The sequence below is a fragment of the Bidens hawaiensis genome, unplaced genomic scaffold, assembly GCF_021521415.1.
Source record: "Bidens hawaiensis isolate Kalapana, Puna unplaced genomic scaffold, B.hawaiensis_p1.1 tig00002323_1, whole genome shotgun sequence".
Lineage (NCBI taxonomy): Eukaryota > Viridiplantae > Streptophyta > Magnoliopsida > Asterales > Asteraceae > Bidens > Bidens hawaiensis.
This window is the reverse complement of record NW_027491125.1, coordinates 1,911,006-1,931,636: the sequence shown is the minus strand read 5'-3', so window position 1 is coordinate 1,931,636 and position 20,631 is coordinate 1,911,006. Positions and strand designations below refer to the sequence as shown.

At 40.4% G+C, this 20,631-nt stretch overlaps 1 protein-coding gene and 1 long non-coding RNA gene across 2 annotated transcripts; one reads left to right on the top strand and one right to left on the bottom strand.

The window, feature by feature from the left end:
- The first annotated feature begins 195 nt into the window (after nucleotides 1-195).
- On the top strand, nucleotides 196-1,665 carry LOC143617781 (uncharacterized). Its single transcript, XR_013150885.1, has 3 exons — nucleotides 196-861; nucleotides 1,307-1,435; nucleotides 1,532-1,665. It is a non-coding gene; the product is annotated as an uncharacterized LOC143617781 (long non-coding RNA).
- Nucleotides 1,666-2,344: 679 nt separating this feature from the next.
- Nucleotides 2,345-20,622, bottom strand: LOC143617773 (UPF0047 protein C4A8.02c). The gene is made up of 8 exons (XM_077090235.1): nucleotides 20,367-20,622; nucleotides 16,669-16,729; nucleotides 16,496-16,590; nucleotides 16,392-16,425; nucleotides 16,245-16,299; nucleotides 16,130-16,172; nucleotides 14,112-14,184; nucleotides 2,345-2,528 (listed from the first exon to the last, which is right to left on the bottom strand). The coding sequence occupies exons 1-7, from the start codon at nucleotides 20,610-20,612 to the stop codon at nucleotides 14,113-14,115; spliced, it is 606 nt and encodes a 201-aa protein (XP_076946350.1). The 5' UTR covers nucleotides 20,613-20,622; the 3' UTR covers nucleotides 2,345-2,528; nucleotide 14,112.
- Nucleotides 20,623-20,631: the final 9 nt, after the last annotated feature.

Below are 20,631 nucleotides of genomic sequence, written 5' to 3'. Positions count from 1 at the left end.
TACCATGGAGTTGTGCTCGGGTTCCGGGTTTGAAAAGATCAAAACGCTCCTACGAAACACCGCATTCGCTAAGACAATTCCGGGATTCAAGGTGGTTCTTATCATTGAAGAGTGTCATCTTTTAACTTTGGATGCATGGGATGAGGTCATGAGTTTATTGGACGCTTCGTCAAATCTTGTATTTGTGCTCATAACTCATGTAGATGTAAGCGCCATCACGGCAAATATCTCGTCAAGATGTCATAAATTCTACTTCACAAAGCTAAACGACGATGATATCGCTGACAAGCTATCAAGCATTGTTGCCAGTGAAGGTATGGTGATCGAAAACGAAGCACTGAAACTCATAGTTGCCAAATCACAAGGTTCACTGAGAGATGCTGAAAACATATTGGATCAGCTCGCGTTATTGGGGCCGACCATCGATACGTCAGCAGCCAAACAGCTCGTGGGTTTGATTCCACAAAGCGAGCTACTTGATTTGCTAGCAATGGCTGTCTCGGGTGACACCATAAACACGATCAGAAACGCGAAGAAACTGATGAGTGAATGTGTTGTTGAACCAGCATCCTTTGTATCTCAGCTGGTAAATCTCATCACGGACGTGCTCTCGGGTGATTTATCGTCTTCACCGCATACAAATATAAGTAAGATGTTACAATATTTGGATTAAATTATTTCACTTGCTATTTACATGTTAATTGTGGTGTGCAGGCAAAGCAAGACTATGCAACATACTTAAGTTGCTTGTTGACACAGAAAGCTCCTCAATTACAAACATAATAGAAGTTTTTCTAGATATTACAACCCAACATTCATCATCTTTTAGTGAAATAACACCAACACCAACTCAGGATTCAGGTAAGCTTGCGTTAGGTGAAAAAAGAGCCGAACCACTCGGGAGCTGCTCGAGATCGGCTCGTGAAAAGCTCGATAGCTTAAACGAGCCCGAGCTTCACTTATCAAGCTCGAGCCGTCTCGCTAGCGTAAACGAACCAGACATTTATAAAATTTATATATATATATATAATTGAAAATATATATATATATATATAATTATAAATATATAAAAATGAATTGATATTTAGTAAACGAGCCGAGCTCAAGCTTGAAAAACTACTCACGAGCCGAGCACAAGCTTTAGAAATAGAGATCGAAACGAGCCAAGCCCGAGCTCTGTGTAAGTTAAACGACCCAAGCTCGAGCCTAATCGAGCTCGGGCTCGGCTCATTTGCACCCCTACTGGCATAGAGACATCATTAGATAATACATACTTGCTCATTCTATATGTAATAAATATGTATAGATGTCAAGAGAGGAAGCTTAAGTGACATGGAACGACTATGGAAAGATGTGCTCGAAGGAATACAGAGCTCTCACACGCAACAATTCCTTCGTCGTCAAGCAAAACTAGCATTATTGTCCATCTCCAACAGTAATTCATGCAAATCTAAGTCTAAGTTAAAACTTAAAACTACGGTCTATGTATGTATATACTTTGCGCTAACATTATGCATGTTTCTATGAACAGCCAATACAATTGTACATTTGACATTCGCAAGACAACAAGATAAGACAGCGGCAGAGATTTCGCAACAAAGCTTAGCCAAGGAACTTGGAGTTGCCATTGGCTGTCCGGTTGCTCTCCATATTAGCCTTGATGAAACAAACAAGAACAAGAACGATGAATCATCATCGCAGGGTTCAAGACTCGCAAAATCAAAATCATGCTCAACATCTCAACAAAGATATTCAACAAAAGAACAAGGAGTTGACTCCAAACAAAGTAATAAGCAGCCACTGAAGCATAGATGGGGGTCTTTATCTTCAATCCCATATAGCGATGCGAGTGTTGAGCCTTACAGTCAAGATGTGATATATGCAAACTTAATAAAAGCAGGTGTTGACTCCAAACATGCTGCAACACAAGAGCCTCCAAGACATAGAAGGCTGTCTGTATCTTCAATACCACAGAGCAATGCAAGTGTTGAGCCTTACAGTCAAGATATGATATACGCGAACTTTAACAATGATACACTGAGGAACAAAGGTTTCTCAAAGAGTTCGCGTTCACGAGATCAGTTGTAAGTTTTTAGTATCTTAATCTTTCATTAGAAACAAATTCATTAAGAATAAGATTTGTTTGATGTCTTATGTGCAGACAATCAAAACCCGCATGGTGCTGTTGAACAAGTGTAGCATTGGTTCTTAGTATAACAAGATTCCAAGTTTTTGGTTAGTTTGGCATTTTGGATTGAAAATGTGTTGTGAAAGAAATAGGAAGTGTGTCGCGAGTGATTACTTTCATCTGTAACGATAAATAAATAAGTTGGAAAAAAAACAGTTGAATGGATATGGATATTATAGTCATAAACATTATATATTGCTAGAAACAGTAAACATGTATTTCAACCTTAAAACATGTTTAGCATTTAAGACTTGACAGTCCTCCCATTATTCATATTACATCAACCCGAACACATGAAGGGGTCACACTCCATACTGCTCTCATCTTCATTCACACAAATCTGCAATCACAAACAAAAGGATATTATCAATTTTCATAGTGTCATAAAGATCAAACTGAAGGTTATAAGTATCACTAGGCATTAAGTATGTAGTAAGTATCATCACTTTTTATATTTTAGCTAAATAACAAGTACAAAGTGACTGAGTTATTTTTAAAAGACTTATCATATGCCCTTTTCTTTGTAAGTCTTCTATCCGGATAGCATATCGTCACGATCCACCTAAAACTAGGTTATTTTTTCGAGATCTGGAACTTTCTAGATCAATATAGAAGTATCTAGGACAGCCTGGAACACTCTAGAACCTTCCGGAACTGCCCGTACATGCTGGAACAGCCCCAAAAACTCAGCATCAGACCTGCCACCATGACGGAAGGCTCTAGACCAGCCATGAACCATCATCTAAAAGCCAAGATATTTACATAGGATGGCTTTAAAAAAGCTGTTGGAACAGGAGGTTCTAGAACAGCCCAAATGATCACAAGTTGCTGGATATTTTATTAAGAATTTCCTAGATATAAAGCTGGATAATTTTGTATAGAATTTTCCAGATAGAGAAGAATCTAGATTCCAGATCAGGTCATAAGTAGTATAAATAGAAGGTTAGGGCCTCAGTTGTAATCACCTCCCAGAAGAACCACCTTGTAAAGACCTTGTAACCTTTTATCTTTGGATCTACAAGTCTTCTTGTAACGACCCGCCTACAGCTTGTTTTTCCGGAGTTTTCTAGCTGAATCAAGAGCCAAGTTACATGGAAAATATCTTGGATATTTTCCTTGGAAAATCCTGGATTTTTCCTTAGAAAAATATGGATGTAAAGCTCTAGAATTCTCTTTGTAAATATCTTGGATATTTATGTAATATTTTATTATTAGAAGGACCTAGAAAGAAAGTCCTACAACTTGAGGGGGAGTAGTACAAATACTTGTAACCAACCATTTGTAAATCACCTTTCAAAAGTGCAATACAAAGTTTCCTTTACAAACAACTCTTGAGCCATCTAAGTTCCCTTAAGCATTCTCAAACAATCTTGTGTTCCCTTTTTAAGTCTTAGAATCGTTGTTGCGTTTGGTGATCCAGGCTGATCTTAGAAGGTGTCTAAGAGCTGCACGTGAGTCTAAGGGTTAACTCCGTGACAAGTGGTATCAGAGCATGTCGATTCGATTCGGAAATGGCTGATTCGGGAAAGGGTGTAGGCTTGTGAATTGCTGCTGGTGAAGGAGAACGTGGTCGAGATGAGAGCTCGCACCATGGAAGTAAGAAAGGTCGTGGTTCATCCAAGGATAAGTCCATGGACAAACAGGTGACTGAATTGGAGAATTCAGCATCTGGGCTGGAGGCTAAGTTCGATGACGTTGTCCAACGAGTGGAAGCGTTGGAGACTGATCTAAGTGACCTTCGGGTGAACATGAAGGCCACTTTCGATGCCATGAGGGAGGAGATGCAGCTGATGATCAAGGATGCTATCATTCAGGTGCGTCAAGACATGGATGTTCATCGAACTATTCTTGGGCTGCAGACCAAGATCAACAATTGCACCAATGCCATGGTGAACACTATTGCAGGTGAAAACATCTTAACCTTAGCACCAAAGGTAGACGTTCCTAAACCATCTCCATTCATGGGTAAACGAGAAGCAAAGGTTGTGGAGAACTTCTTGTGGGAGATGGAGCAATACTTCAAAGGGATCGGTATCATAGATGACCAAGGGAAGATCAATACGGCTTAGGTCTACTTGAAGGATACCACGGCGTATGGTAGAGACGTAAGACGGTGGAGATCGATGAAGGTACGTGTCTTATGAATACTTTGGCTGATTTTATTCGAGATATCAAGAAGCAATTCTATCCGGAGAATGCTGAAGATGAAGCAAGGCTTCGTCTCCGGAACATAAGACACTCCGGTTCTCTAAAGGACTACATTAATGAATACACTTCAATTATCCTTGAGATACCCGACCTGGTGGAGAAGGACCATCTCTTCAACTTTCTCGCTGGCTTACAAGCTTGGGCTAGAGTGGAGATCAAACGAAGGGGTGTCCAAGATCTCTCTTCAGCCATTTCAATAGCTGAAGGGCTCAACGACTACCCCCGAAGAGACGTGGAGAATAAAAAGCCCAAGGATCGGAAGCCTAGCCACGAGAAAGGTGGGGGAGTTAAACCAATCAGCCCAACGAACATAAGACCACGCCGCAATGGAGTTCCCGTGATAAAAGGCCCATGAAGGGAGATGACTGTTTCTTTATTTGCGATGGACTTGGACATCAAGCTCGGGAAAATGTCCAAAGAGGGCCAGCCTACATGCCATGATCGCTCGTGAAGAATGTTTTAAGGAGGACAACGATGCTTGCATGGGGTCGATGCAAGTACTTAATGCGATCAAGGCACAAGTTGAATGCCGATCCACGCCGAACAAAGGGATGCAATTTGTTCGTGCGAGTATAAGGGGAAATCAAGTCCGTGCCATGGTTGACACGGGTGCTACTCATAATTTCATGGCTGTTGAAAAGGCTAAACGACTTGGTGTTAACATAATTCAAGGGAATGGGGCCATCAAGACCGTTAACACCAATGCTAAGCCAATACGTGGGGAAGCCAACAAACGTTCATGTTCATATTGGATATTGGGCTGGACAAATTAACTTCACCATTGTTGAAATGGATGACTTCAAGGTGATGCTTGGCATGGAGTTCTTTGATCAAGTGCGAGCCATTCTCTTGCCATCCGCCAACTTTATTTGCATTCCTTGTGAGGTGAAGACTTGTATGGTGAACACAGAATGTGATTCGAAGGAAGGGCCGAAGACCATTTCAACCATACAATTCAGAAAAGGATGCAACAAAAAGGAGCTATGCTGTAGCAAAGGTGGAAGATCAAGGAGACAAGCCGGTTGGCGTGCCAACCGTGATCAAAGAAGTTCAGGAGGAGTCAGTGACGTTATGCCCGCTGAGCTGCCCAAGAGGCTTCCTCCACGAAGGGAAGTCGATCATGAGATCAAGCTAGAACCAGGTTCTGAGCCCCCGTCCAAGGCTCCCTATCGCATGCCACCACCCGAGTTGGAGGAGTTACGGAAACAACTTAAAGAGTTGCTAGATGCCGGGTACATAAGTCCCTCCAAAGCCCCATATGGTGCCCCGGTTCTGTTCCAAAAGAAGGATGGATCGCTGCGCATGGTATTGACTACTGTTGGGTTCGTAGGCCTTGTTGGCCCGGTTTATTATATGAAGTCAAAAGAGGAGACGGGTGTGGGCGGTCGGGCCCAAGCCCGGCCCGGTTTAGATTTCTTGCATAATAATTTACTAACCCTAGTTCAGTCTCTATATAAACAACATTATGTACTTGTAATATTTGTCACTCAATAAAGATATACCTAGTTGCCACCCGTGGACGTAGGTCAGTTTAGACCGAACCACGTTAAATCCTCGTGTTCGTTTATTGCTTTCGTGTCGTGTTCGGTTTCGTGTGTGCGTTTAATCCTAACAAGTGGTATCTAGAGCTTAGGTTCAGATCACGCGAAGAACACGTTGAACCAGCCGAGTCGCCGCCAAACCATCCAGCCGCCGCCACCCTACTGCGCTAGGGTTCCGCCGCCGCCTACGGTTTTCCGATCGCCGTTAGGGTTTCCGCCGTCGTTTCGCCGCTACTAAACCCAGCCCGCGCGATCTGCGTTTTTTTGTTGGTTCCGTTTGAAAGCTGTAAGCAACGTATTGTTCGATTCCAGGTTGTCTCTTTTGTTTCCGCTAGTGGCGTTTGAACAGAGAAGAAAAGAAGGGTTTGTATTATTATTTTTCTCTTGAGATTCATGCCAGACTAGGAAAAGACAAGGAAAAACAATATTATTTTGTTGACAAGGGAGTTCAATGGCCACCAACTTTATCCAGATTGTTTAATTTTTTTAGAGGGTCTAGCTTGTTTATTTTGTTGGGCCCGAGATCCATTTAAGCAAAGGTCGAGTCAAGAACGAGCGAATCAAGATCCTATTTTTGAAGAACAGTTGTTAAGTCAGAAGAAGCGTTAAAGAAACTTAGAACCAGTGCCAACCGCGTTTGTCAGGTTTATCGTTTCAGTTTAAAGTTTCGGTTTCTGATTTACAGTTCGTTATTCCGCTGCACGTATAAATAGGTTGATTTTTTTAACAGAGTTTAGTAGAACAGTTGTTAAGTTCAGGCTCGTGCCATTGTTGTATATGTCTCTGTTTTTTATCCAGTTTTTCGTTTTAGTCATTGTTATGGCAGAAGACGGAAAGTTTTCGATACAGAAGTTTGACGGACAGAAGTTTGGTTGGTGGAAGATGCAGATTGAGGCACTACTTTGTCAGAAAGACTTGGATGTAGTGTTTGAGGATGAAAAACCAGAAAAGTTGTCAGAAGCAGATTGGAAGAAGTTAGACAAGAAAGCTAGGGCTTGTATTACATTGTCGTTGTCGGAAGATGTGGCGTTTAACGTCATGAAAGAAACCACAGCCCGTGGTATGATGGACGCACTATCCAACATGTATGAGAAGCCTTCGGCAGCGAATAAGGTCTATCTTATCCGAGAGCTAGTGACAACAAGAATGAAAGAGGGTGGGTCAGTTACAACTCATATCAATAATCTTAATTCGATCTTGTCCCGCTTAGTGTCAGTTGACATTAAGTTTGATGATGAAGTTCAAGGCCTCTTGTTATTATCCTCTTTGCCCGACAGTTGGTCGCAAACAGTGACTGCAGTTTGTAGTTCGTCTACAAATATTACTTTCGATGGGATTCGAGATCTGATTCTGGGAGAAGATTCAAGACGCAGAAGTTCAGGTGAATCATCAGGCAATATGCTAGTCACAGAAGGTAGAGGTAGGGGAAAACAGCGAGGCAGTGGGAGCAGGAAGAGGAGTCAGTCTAAGACTCGTAAGGATATTGAATGTTGGGGTTGTAAAGAGAAAGGACACTTCAGGAATCAGTGTCCGAATGGTAAGAAAGAGGTGAACGTTACAGAAGACGACACAGATGACGGGGTCAGTAGTGATGAGGCTTTGGTTTGTAGTGTTGAGAGTAGCGTTGATGCTTGGGTGATGGATTCTGGTGCATCGTTTCATGCCACTCACTGTAGTGAAACGATGAAGAATCTTAAATTTGGGGATTTTGGAAAGGTTCGACTAGCGAATGATGATATTTTAGAGGTTACGGGTATGGGAGACGTTGATTTGATAACTTCAGCCGGTACTTCTTGGACTTTGAAAGACGTGAGGGTTATTCCAAGTTTGAAGAAACGTTTGATATCAGTTGGGCAATTGGATGACCAGGGGCACGATGTTAAGTTCGGGAATGGGCAGTGGAAAGTAGTCAAAGGGAATCTCGTGGTTGCTCGTGGCAAGAAAATGGGTTCGTTGTATATGGTCGATATGTCATCGAAAGGAGTGGATCCAGTTTTGGTGAAAGACAAAATCCGGTTCACAGAATCTCGTGGGCAGAAGAAGGTTCGTTTTGCAAGTAACAAACCCAGAGCCAAAGTGAAGATTCAGGATGAACGAGCTAGGAAGGTTAAATCAGTTGGGGGACATCGTGACAGTGGGAGCACAGGTCGTGTTTCAGTTACAGTTCCAGGTCGACAGTGGATTAAGAAAACCAGTATTCCAGCTGTAAAAGTCTCTCCAATGAATTACTTGCTGAATATGGAGATTGTTTGTTCTCAGGTTATCTCAGGATCCGGTAGTTCGTTACAGTGGGAGCCGGTAGGGACAGAGAATGGGTCAGGGGCAGTTTCAGCCGTGACTGACGTGTTGGAGCTCCGGGGAGCTTCAACGGGCCTTCTGGTTAATTGATGAGAAGGCGGTGGCAACTAGAAGAAGTTTAATGTTCAGATTACAGAAGTACAATCAGGAGTGCAGACGAGAGTACTCAAGGCCTCCGAGTGGGAGATTGTTGGGTTCGTAGGCCTTGTTGGCCCGGTTTATTATATGAAGTCAAAAGAGGAGACGGGTGTGGGCGGCCGGGCTTGGGTTTAGATTTCTTGCATAATAATTTACTAACCCTAGTTCAGTCTCTATATAAACAACATTATGTACTTGTAATATTTGTCACTCAATAAAGATATACCTAGTTGCCACCCGTGGACGTAGGTCAGTTTAGACCGAACCACGTTAAATCCTCGTGTTCGTTTATTGCTTTCGTGTCGTGTTCGGTTTCGTGTGTGCGTTTAATCCTAACAACTACCGGGCGCTCAACAAAATAACAGTGAAAAACAAGTACCCTATACCGCTAATTGCTGATTTGTTCGATCAACTTGGCAATGCTAAGTACTTTTCAAAGCTGGATTTGCGGTCGGCTACTATCAAGAATTGCCGAAGGGGACGAGGCCAAGACAACTTGCATCACAAGGTATGGATCGTATGAATTTCTTGTGATGCTGTTTGGCCTTACAAATACACCAGCAACGTTTTGTACTTTGATGAACAAGCTCTTCCATCCATTTTTGGATAAGTTTGTGGTGGTGTACTTGGACGATATCGTAGTATATAGCCGCACCATGGAGGATCATGTGGCGCACTTGCGGCAAGTTTTCCAAGTACTACGAGAGAACGAGTTGTATGTCAAGTTAGAGAAATGCGCATTCTCCCAAGAAGAGGTGGAATTCTTGGGCCACAAGATCAAGGAATGTGACCTCCATTTGCGGCAAGTTTTCCTTAACTTGGTCTTGGATATCAAATGTGGGTCTAGTGATGGCAGCAAGTTTAGCTTTCCGACTTAGTGCATCGGCTACCACATTTGCTTTTCCCAGCTTTTACTCCAAGACATAGTCAAATTCCGCAAGGAAGTCTTGCCATCTAGCTTGTTTGGGACTTAACTTCTTTTGTGACTGAAAATAGCTAGTGGCAACATTATCAGTTTTGATAACGAACCTGGACCCGAGAAGATAATGCCTCCAAGTACGCAAGCAGTGTACTACGACAGTCATCTCCTTTCCTTGCACCATATATTTCTTCTCGATGTCATTAAGCTTCCGGCTTTCGAACGCGATCGGATGTCCTTGTTGCATAAGGACTCCTCCAATGGCAAAATCCGATGCGTCAGTGTGTAACTCGAACGGTTTTGTAATGTCAGGGAGTGCTAAGACAGGTTTCGACATAACCGCTTCCTTTAACGCCTTGAAAGCTACCTCGCAATGTTCGTCCCATACCCACGGCTTGTTTTTCTTGAGCAAATCCGTCAACAGAGCAGCCTTCGCGGAATAACCCATGATGAAGCGACGATAATAGTTAACCAACCCAAGGAATGATCGTAACTCCGAAACCTTGGTTGGTGCCTCCCATTCTTGAATAGCTTTAATCTTCGCTTCATCCATCATGAGTTTACCTTCCTTGATCGTATGGCCCAAGAATTCGACCTCTTCTTGGGAGAATGAGCATTTCTCCAACTTGACATACAGCTCGTTCTACTTGGAAAACTTGCCGCAAGTGCGCCACATGATCCTCCATGGTGCGGCTATATACTACGATGTCATTCGAGTACACCACCACAAACTTATCCAAAAATGGATGGAAGAGCTTGTTCATCAAAGTACAAAACGTTGTTGGTGCATTTGTAAGGCCAAACGGCATCACGAGAAATTCATACGATCCATACCTTGTGATGCAAGTTGTCTTGGCCTCGTCCCCTTCGGCAATTCTTACTTGATAGTAGCCCGACCGCAAATCCAGCTTTGAAAAGTACTTATCATTGCCAAGTTGATCGAACAAATCAGCAATTAGAGGTATAGGGTACTTGTTTTTCACCGTTATTTTGTTGAGCGCCCGGTAGTCAATACCATGCGCAGCGATCCATCCTTCTTCTTTTGGAACAGAACCGGGGCACCATATGGGGCTTTGGAGGGACGTATGTACCCGGCATCTAGCAACTCTTTAAGTTGTTTCCGTAACTCCTCCAACTCGGGTGGTGGCATGCGATAGGGAGCCTTGGACGGGGGCTCAGAACCTGGTTCTAGCTTGATCTCATGATCGACTTCCCTTCGTGGAGGAAGCCTCTTGGGCAGCTCAGCGGGCATAACGTCACTGACTCCTCCTGAACTTCTTTGATCACGGTTGGCACGCCAACCGGCTTGTCTCCTTGATCTTCCACCTTTGCTACAGCATAGCTCCTTTTTGTTGCATCCTTTTCTGAATTGTATGGCTGAAATGGTCTTCGGCCCTTCCTTCGAATCACGTTCTGTGTTCACCATACAAGTCTTCCCCTCACAAGGAATGCAAATAGAGTTAGCGGATGGCAAGAGAATGGCTCGCACTTGATCAAAGAACTCCATGCCAAGCACCACCTTGAAGTCATCCATTTCAACAATGGTGAAGTTAATTTGTCCAGCCCAATATCCAATATGAACATGAACGTTTGTTGGCTTCCCCACGTATTGGCTTAGCATTGGTGTTAACGGTCTTGATGGCCCCATTCCCTTGAATTATGTTAACACCAAGTCGTTTAGCCTTTTCAACAGCCATGAAATTATGAGTAGCACCCGTGTCAACCATGGCACGGACTTGATTTCCCCTTATACTCGCAAGAACAAATTGCAGCCCTTTGTTCGGCGTATATCGGCATTCAATTTGTGCATTGATCGCATTAAGTACTTGCATCGACCCCATGCAAGCATCATTGTCCTCCTTACAACATTCATCACGAGCGATCATGGCATGTAGGCTGGCCCTCTTTGGACATTTTCCCGAGCTCGATGTCCAAGTCCATCGCAAATAAAGCAACGGTCATCTCCCTTCATGGGCCTTTTATCACAGGACCTCCATTGCGGCGTGGTCTTACATTCGTTGGGCTGATGTGGTTTAGCTCCCCCAAAAATGAGTTGTTTTGCCTTCCTTTTCTAAAGTGAAGAGATGGGGTGATGATAAACATAGGCACGTGGAGTTCCAGATTGGTGACCAAGTAATGGTGAAACTTGCGCCAAACCAATTCAAGTCCCTAAGGAGTGTGCACAAAGGACTTGTTCGAGTTCGAAGATACAAGGGGCCGTTTCCAGTAATTGCTAGAGTTGGCAAAGTTTCCTATAAACTTCAACTGCCTCCGAAGTTAAAGATTCATCCATTCTTTCATGTAAGTTTCCTTAAGCCTTATCATGCAAACATGGAAGACTTGGACCGGGGAGTGTCCAAATGGGCACCAACTGTTGTTGTAACTTCGTTCGATCAAGAGGTTTATGAGATTCTGTCTGATCGAACTGTTAGCCGGAAAGGCGTGCCAAAGCATAAGGAATACTTGGTCAAGTGGAAGAATTTGCGAGACACCTAAGCAAGCTGGGAAGCCGAGGATACGTTGTGGCAGTTCAAAAACAAGATCAATGAGTACCACGAGGCAGGCACGACAAGGACGTCGCGAGTTTAGGTGGGGGAGAATGTAACGACCCACCTAAAATCAGACCGCAACAGCTCGTTTTTCCGAAGTTTTCTAGCTGAATCAAGAGCTACATGGAAAATATCTTGGATGTAAAGCTCTAGAATTCTCTTTGTAAATATCATGGATATTTATGTAATATTTTATTATTAGAATGACCTAGAAATAAAGTCCTAGAACTTGAGGAGGAGTAGTACAAATACTTGTAACTAGCCATTTGTAAATCACCTTTCAAAAGTGCAATACAAAGTTTCCTTTACAAAACACTCTTGAGCCATCCAAGTTTCCTTAAGCATTCTCAAACAATCTTGTGTTCCCTTTTCAAGTCTTAGAATCGTTGCTGTGTTTTGGTGATCCAGGCTTATCTTAGAAGGTGTCTAAGAGCCGCACGTGAGTGTAAGGGTTAACTCCGTGACATTCTGCTGCTTAACACAATTTGACCCGACACTTTTAGCTTACTAACATCACACATCAAAGACCACACGCGAGTTTAGAAGATAGCTTTGTGACAAGTTGTATCAAAGCCCAACGATTCTCGGATGGCATCAAAAAGTGACGACGGTGTTGCTTCAGAAAGTATCGAGAAAAGAGCAAAGAATGGTCGAGGTAAGTCCAAAGACATGCACATTTCTTTGAATGGAAGAGTTACGGAGCCGGAATCATCCATAACCGAGTTGAAGGCAGAAGTCAATAAAACCCACAAGGTACCAAGCGACGAGTTCAAAGCTACTATCAATGTACTAGGTGATTACTTCATAAAACTAGTCATGAACGAGATTGTGAAGGTACGCCATGAAGTGAAGACGGAGGTATATGCTATCCGCAAATGCCTCAATGATTTAGAAGTGGATGTGGGCCTGTTGAAGAAGGCGGTGGGTAGCGGATCTGGTGTCACTAGACTGATGATCGATGTCCCAGGACCAACACCGTTTCTTGGCAAACGAGAAGCCAGGGCAGTTGACGACTTCATTTAGGAAATAGAACGGCACCATGATGCCTTGCAAATCACAGACGATGCACGAAAAATTAATATAGCTACAATGTTCCTAAAGGAAACTGCAGCATTGTGGTGGAGCGTCGACATACGTGCACTATAAACACCAGGGATGAGTTTGTAGCTGATCTAAAAAGACAATTTTATCCGACAAACGCGGAGGCTGAAGCTAGGAGTCGGCTACGTTGGCTAAGACATGAAGGAACAATCCGACAATACATCGACGAGTTCACAATCTTAACCCTCCAAATCGATAATATGGAAGACAAAGATTTGTTATTGTACTTCCTTGACGGATTGCAACCATGGGCAAAGATGGAGCTTAAACGACATAACGTTCAGGACCTGACCTCGGCCATTGCCATAGCTGAACGTTTGGTCGCTAAACGAGAAACATCCAAGAAAACCCAAAAGTCTAGGAGAGCCCGGAACTGCCCAGTACAGTCCATACCTGCGGGAACAGCCCCAAAAACTCAGCATTAGACCTGCCACAATGGAAGGCTCTAGACTAGCCATGAACCGTCATCTAAAAGCCAAGATATTTTCATAGAATAGCCTAGAGAGAGCTGGTCAAACGCTGCTGGAACAGGAGGCGCTAGAACTGCCCAAATGATAACAAGTTGTCGGATATTTTTCTATAAAATTATCTAGATAGAGTTATAGAGATATCATAAGTAGTATAAATATTCTTAGTTCCGTGAAAAAAGGAAGATAATGACAGGCACATAAAACAACTCCAAGAGGTGGTTGATAAGTATCCAGAGGGTCGGGTCAACCCATCTGTTACCCATGTAACAAGTCAACTCTGGATAAATTATAGGCAGTCAAAGTCAAGAGCTAAATTAGTGGAAGTCAAAGCAAAGAGTTCACTGGGAAGTCAATGCAGAGGTGAGTTTAGTGGAAGAGTTTGTGAAGGAGCTAAACTAGTGGAGCAGTTATTTTCATTATGTATGCTGGAGATGTTAGGGTTTGAGTTCATGTTTTTTATTATCAGTGTTTTCTTTGTAATCGAGACTAGCCCCTGTCGGCCAGCTATCTTTCCTATTTTCAGTGAAATCAATCATCTATTTACAGTATCTATCATAGGCTTTGGTAGAAATAGTAGCTCCAGCAGTCAAAGAAAATAAATAAATAATTTGCAAAAGTAAAGTTATAATAAAGTGATAAACGAAAAGCATGCAGATGCATACATACATATATAGATATACCCCAACACTTGCACCTTACCTTAAACTCCATTTAGGGTAACCACAACTTTACGTGCAGTTGGCTCATCACGATGCTCACACAGCCATATGCCCTGCAGCGGCCGTACAGAAATTGCATTAAAAAATGGAAGATAAATCTACAATAAGAACATGAATCACACAGCAAGACAAGTGCTGAAAAAAAAGGTTCATCCGAAGCATAAGTATTATCTTACTATTTTAATGTTTATGTTTGATAAAAATAGCCTAACCTATATAATATCCATTTGAGTAAAGTGCCAAAATCGTCCCTGAGATTTAATCGTTTTTGCGAGTTTAGTCTAAAAAGTTTTTTTTTGTGCATCTGGACCCTTGTGGTTTACCAATCGTTGCCAATGTCGTCCAAATAGTTAACTCCGTTAATTTTTACCATTAACTTAGGGGCAATATTGTATTTTCAGTATTATGGTACATTTTAATGTTTCACAAAGTTTAGGTGGTTAAAATTAAATGTTTTACAAAGCTAAGGGGGTAAATGAAATGTTTTTTTGTCTTTCTTGTTTTCCCAACCTCGTATTTCCGACACCAACTCCGGCCACCGTCCCGCAACTCCGGCCAGCCTTACACTCATATCAAAACCCGATATCGATCAACTAACTACACCTACACCTTTTGACTCAAAACTAGAAACCGAACGAGATGAAAGTGATTTGAACCTTCAAACGTATTATTATTGTTACAATTAATCAAACAGAAGTTAAGGAAAATCAGGAAACCATGTTGAGCCTATAAATATCAACTCTCCACACACGTTTTGAGATACCCCTCACTCGTACCCTGTTATCGGCTTTTGTTCGCAACTACCAGCTTTCCGGCCAAGCCCGTCGGAAATCGAGTCCAACACCGTTTGGAGGTAAGTTTAATATCGAATTGCTCGTTTCCATTTACTGATTCAAAGCCCTATGATCTTGACCATCCTATGTTACTCTTTTTTTTTCCTATAAATATGAACCCTTTTTATCACTGTATACTTTATTTTTCAAAAACTTGGTGAGTTGACCGGACAAGGTGGTGGTGGTGATGCCCAAAGAAGGTTGTGGCCGTTTGATTTATGAATTTTTATGTAAATAACAAATAGTAGTAATAATATAGCAACAACAACAATAATAATAATAATAATAATAATAATTTTTATTTAGGCTTTTTATTTTTTTTATTTTGTTTAAATAACATATATGTAAAAATACAATATTGCCCCTAAGTTAACGGTAAAAATTAACGGAGTTAACTAATTGGACGACATTGGCAACGACTGGTAAACCACAAGGGTCCAGATGCACAAAAAAACCTTTTTGGACTGAAATCGCAAAAACGATCAAACCTTAGGGACGGTTTTGACACTTTACTCTATCCATTTTATTCTCAGTACAGCATCATTTTCTTTGCTCTAAAGTTTGATGGCATCACAGGCTTATTCTAATTCCAAATGCTTCCAAACTATGGATCATGTATTCATGTCTTTTTGAAATGAACAGACAACTGATTGTGTATGATGTAAGTTACAAATTATTAATCCATTGCGATGGCATCAATGTATATTAGAAAGATATATGTATATTATAGTTTCTCTTTCCAATTACATCATCTGTCAATTTGTAGTTTTGTACATATACGTACAAGTTAACAAATTATGTAATTGGAGAGGGAAATGATCATGTACATATGTGTATAAATTATGAAACTGGGAGAGAAATAATCATGTACATATGTCTACACATTAATAAGTTAGGGAAATAATCATGTACATATATGCAGAAATTATGTAACTGAAAATAAATGCTAATGTACAATGTAAAAAATAAAATTAAAAAGATAACTTGGAAAAAAAAGCTGTTTTTTCTAAAGTAAAAAATAAATAAAAATAAAAATTGCTCTAAGAGAAATGAGTGGTCCACAATGGTTTCCAAGTGTTTCTCTTAGGATCTCTACCCTTGTATGTAGTATATGTGCATCATGTAACACCAAATGTATTTATTTGAGAAAGGCATTATTACTTACCTGCCAAGTTCCCATGTTAAGCTTTCCATTGGTTATTGGTATCCTGTGATGAGCGTTGTCAGCACAACTGGCACACCATAGTATGTATATACAAGAAAAACATATACAAACTTACGTAAGAGCACACCCAAACATTGACGACTTGATGTGTGCTGGCATGTCATCTGGACCTGCATATACACAACCAAATAAGTAAAATCAACCAACAAAACTTACAGCTAATTATCTGAATAGATAACATGTATGTATGTGAAATTCTAACCTTCCAGAGTATGTCTCCATGGTGCAGATCTTCCCTGAAAAAAACAACCTAGGTTAAAGATAAAATTTTTCATATAAAATAAAGAAGGAAAACAACAAACCAACCTCAGGGACGATTTTGTTAAGAAAAGTCTCGGTGTCAGCTCGAACATCTGAATCATAATTTTCATTGATAGTCAACGAGGCACTAGTATGCTGCACTGTTACACATAAATATGCATTAATATTCATATGGGCAAAAGCCAGTTTCCAAATTAACTTGTAAAGAATTAACTTACAGAAAACATTTGCTAGACCGCATTGAAATCCAGACAAATCTTCCCCAATTTCCTTCAATATCTGGTGAATGAGTTAAAAAGCAAATCATGAGATGTAAATCAGTAACACTTGAAGAGGTGTGTGGTTTTATGATCAGAGATGTTTCTAATGATGAAATTAAAGGTGTTAATGAGTACAGGCCTATTGCTTGTTGCAATGTGCTCCATAAGTGCATTAGCAAGATTATCTGTAACAGAATCAAAGGGTGTTTAAGCTCTATTATTACTTTATTAGTGAGAACCAGAGTGCTTTTATTTAAGGTAGGCTTATAACTAGTGACAATATTCTGATCTCCCAAGAGCTATTACGTGAGTATCATCTTTTGAAAGGTAAGCCTAGGGTTGCTTTTTAAATTGATATTCAAAAAGCCTATGATTCAGTGGATCACAGTTTTATAGAGAGTTATCTGATCAATGGATTATGGTTTGTCTTACAACTGCATCTTATTCCATTAATATTAATGGAAATTTACACGGATACTTTCAAGGGTGTAAAGAGTTTAATGATCAAAAGGCAAATTGATATCAACAGTAGTCAGTTTCAATATCATGGACCGTGTGAAGGGTTGAAGTTAACTAATTTATGTTTTGCAGATGATTTTATTTTTGGTGCTACGAATTGCAAGTCCGTTGAGACTTCTAAAATGGCTTTGGATGAATTCAGTGGTGTTTCTGGCCTTGTTCCTGATAGATCAAAGAGTAATATATTATCTTTGGTAATCTGAATCAGTATTCAGTAGCTGCAAGGTGAAATTATGTATATAATGCCTTTTAGAGTGGAGAGTTCACCTATGAAATATTTCGGTGCTCCTCTTATTTCCAAAAGAATGTATTTAAGGGATTGCAAGGTGTTGATTGACAATGTAAAGAAAAGAATCAAGGATTGGACGGACAAGGTAAAATCTGTCCTTTGCTCTATTTCTGTTTATTAGGCTTCAGTTTTTATTCTTCCTAGTAATATTCACGATGATATTGAAAGATTACTCAGAGACGTGTTCTTGCTGCATCTGTGTACTTTATTTGGCAAGAAAGGAACGATAGAACGTTCACTCAAGAAAGTAAACCGGCTGCTGGCTTGATTAAGTGCATTGTTGACTGTATGAGAAATAGGCTGTTGGGTCTTAATATTAGAGCTTCTAAAAACTCTTTGGAGGCTGCTAAGGTATGAAACTTTTGTTTGGTTTATAAAGATAAGGTTAATAGTCATCCTTATAGTTGCTAATTTTGTATTTTGGGTGGCTATGGTTACATGTTATAAGTCTTGTGTATGGTGTATGTTTTATTGGTGGTTTGAAATTGATAGTGTAACTACTGATCAGACTGGTATGTCAGATAAAGTGAACGGTGATGTTGATGGTTTGAAGAATTGTGATTATTGGGATAGAAGATTTGAAGCTGCTTAGTCTTGTGTATCTTATGTTATCTGTATTAAACTCTTGTTGGATGTTAGTTTGGATGATCTTTTAGGCTCAACTTTGGCTACGCATAAAGGTGTGGTGTGGTTTGGTTTGGTTTGGTTGGTGATGTTGGGCGATGGGCCTTGGAATTGTGGATAACTCGGCTGCTGTTGAAGATGTATGATTCAGCTTTGGTGATTTTGTGATTTGTATTGAGCTTGATTGCTTAAATTGTAATAGCCGCTTATGTTTTTGTTTGTGACGCGGTTATAGTTGTGTGTCTTGATCCGGATTGTGGTTTAAGTGTGGAGTGTAGAGTGTTTGGTTGTCAGTTAGTTGGGTTTGGGTTTTGTCCTGATTGTATTGATTTTGGTTGGGTTTAAGGTGTTCCCTTGGGGTATGTCCCAGGGCGCCTTATTCTCTTTTTTGTACAGTTTATTTTAATTATGAAATTTTGCCAGGGTTCCGTTCCCCTCTAACCAAAAAAAATAGTCAATTTTGTATATATCGGTATCAGACGCCGATTAGTCGGTAGTCGGCGACTGTGAGTGACTAATAGATACTAGATTAGGAAGTATAGAAAAGATGAAATCAAAAGTGTAGACTATATTGAATAGAAGAAGATGATCTCGACGGATCTACAATTGGATAGTTAACCACCGAAGTGGTCCAGGGCTATGCCCTTCTCATGCTACTCCAATGAGCCTAACAACTATGTAATATCTCTCCTTACACCCCCCCCCCTAAATGACTATTGATTATTTTTTATAGAAATAGAAATTACACTTACCCCCTCCCACAATTACAATAGACTATTAAGTAACAAACTAGCATAAGATCTCTATCAGTGACCGATTCAATTTCAACTACTCAGACCTAATAATTGGTAGTCGGTCAAAGCCACTCCAAATTGGCCCAAAAAATCATTCGAATTTCAGTAAAAAGTCAGTTAAATTTTGGTCAAAATCTTTGAAGTTTTTAAAATTTGAAAAATCATCATCATCATCATCATCGTACTCAGTATATCCCACCAATAGCAAAGCTATGGTAGGGTCTGAGGAGGGTAAGATGTAGACAGCCTTACCTCTACCCCATGGGGATAGAGAGGTTGCTTCCGGTGAGACCCCCGGCTCGATAGTAGTTTTGCATCAAGCCTTGGACATATTACATAAGGCACATAGCACTCAATCATCGGGACGCCGGCTGATTGGTGCATGTACCCTTGTCTTTCGGCTATCAACGCCACCACATGATGCCTGATTAACCTTCCATCACTTTTAACGTTATTTTCACAAAATTAGTAAAATAACGTCAAAATTAGTGCAATTTTACTTTTGCCCACCCGAGGGTTCACACATATATACATTATATGCGCGCACCGCAAGCAGGGCACTAAAATTTGAAAAATCATACTTATCAAACTGATCCGATTAATAAGTTTGAAGAATTATATATAAAATTCTGAACTTTTTTTGTGTACGTATGACATTGATAATTTTGAGAGCTCACTTGAGTTGGGAGGGCTCAAAAGAGCTCCATATAACAATAAATTTTATAAAAAAAATTTCAATTGCTCGTGCAGAAATTGCTCAAAAAATGCTCTTTCAATTTCGGCTTGGTTCGGTTTGAAAACGAGCAAAGCCTCGCTCTGTTTGTTTATTTTGTTCGAATTATTTGTTAGTTTATTACTTTTATATATATGTACTTTATGTATATACATAACAGTATACGATATTTTAAAAGTTTTAAAGTTTCCCTTTTTTGTGTTGACTTCAAAGTTCAAATTTAAACCCTAGCCGCTCATTTTATACATGTTTTCCTATTAAGTATAAGTTTTAGACATTTTGGAGTTATAGAAATTTTAAATCAAAAACTTTGTAAGAAACCAAGCAAAACCAAGTTCAAGCATAGTCGTTCCTTTAAATTCAATTGGTTGGGTTCAACTCACTTTCAAAACGAAGCAAGTTGTAAAAATCGCGACTAGTCGTAGATCAATCCCCAATTAATCACTACCTCAGCCCCATTTGTTGAAAATTAAGATATAAATTCCAATTCGATTTATCCGGATTAACCACTCCACCGTAGCGATTTCTACAACACTGGCAAGTATGATTAATAATCCCTAGTAATGGCCAGTTTATAGTTGAAGAGCCCCAAAATTAGGGTGGCAGTTTTGATGTACAACAGTATAATAATAATAATAATAATAATAATAATAATCTATGATTCCTAATTAATTAATTAATAAGATAAGTAAGTAACCTTAGGAGTGATTAGGTGGCAGCCACGGTTGTGAGGAGGAAGAGTTATAGTCTTCTGAGCCCATTTTGGTGCGGCCATGGTAGAAGGATCGCTAGTAGTAGTAGTAGTTACGTTGGTAGTACGCACAGAAGATGATTTCACCGGAAATGAAGAAGCAGCTGCTTTTAGTTTTTTAATTGTAATACCACCCACTGCTGCTACCGGTGGTTGTATTGACTGCAATGTTATTGAACAAGAGGATTGCATTTTTTTAGTTTTTTTTCAA

What these genes read in the sequence shown, in the direction of transcription:
- LOC143617773 (XM_077090235.1), bottom strand. Translation starts at nt 20,612, where the DNA reads ATGCAATCCTCTTGTTCAATAACATTGCAGTCAATACAACCACCGGTA. An exon ending in GCCACCTAATCACTCCTAAG is followed by an intron (nt 16,730 to 20,366) that starts GTTACTTACTTA and finishes CTCATTCACCAG; the next exon opens with ATATTGAAGGAAATTGGGGA. An exon ending in CGGTCTAGCAAATGTTTTCT is followed by an intron (nt 16,591 to 16,668) that starts GTAAGTTAATTC and finishes TATGTGTAACAG; the next exon opens with TGCAGCATACTAGTGCCTCG.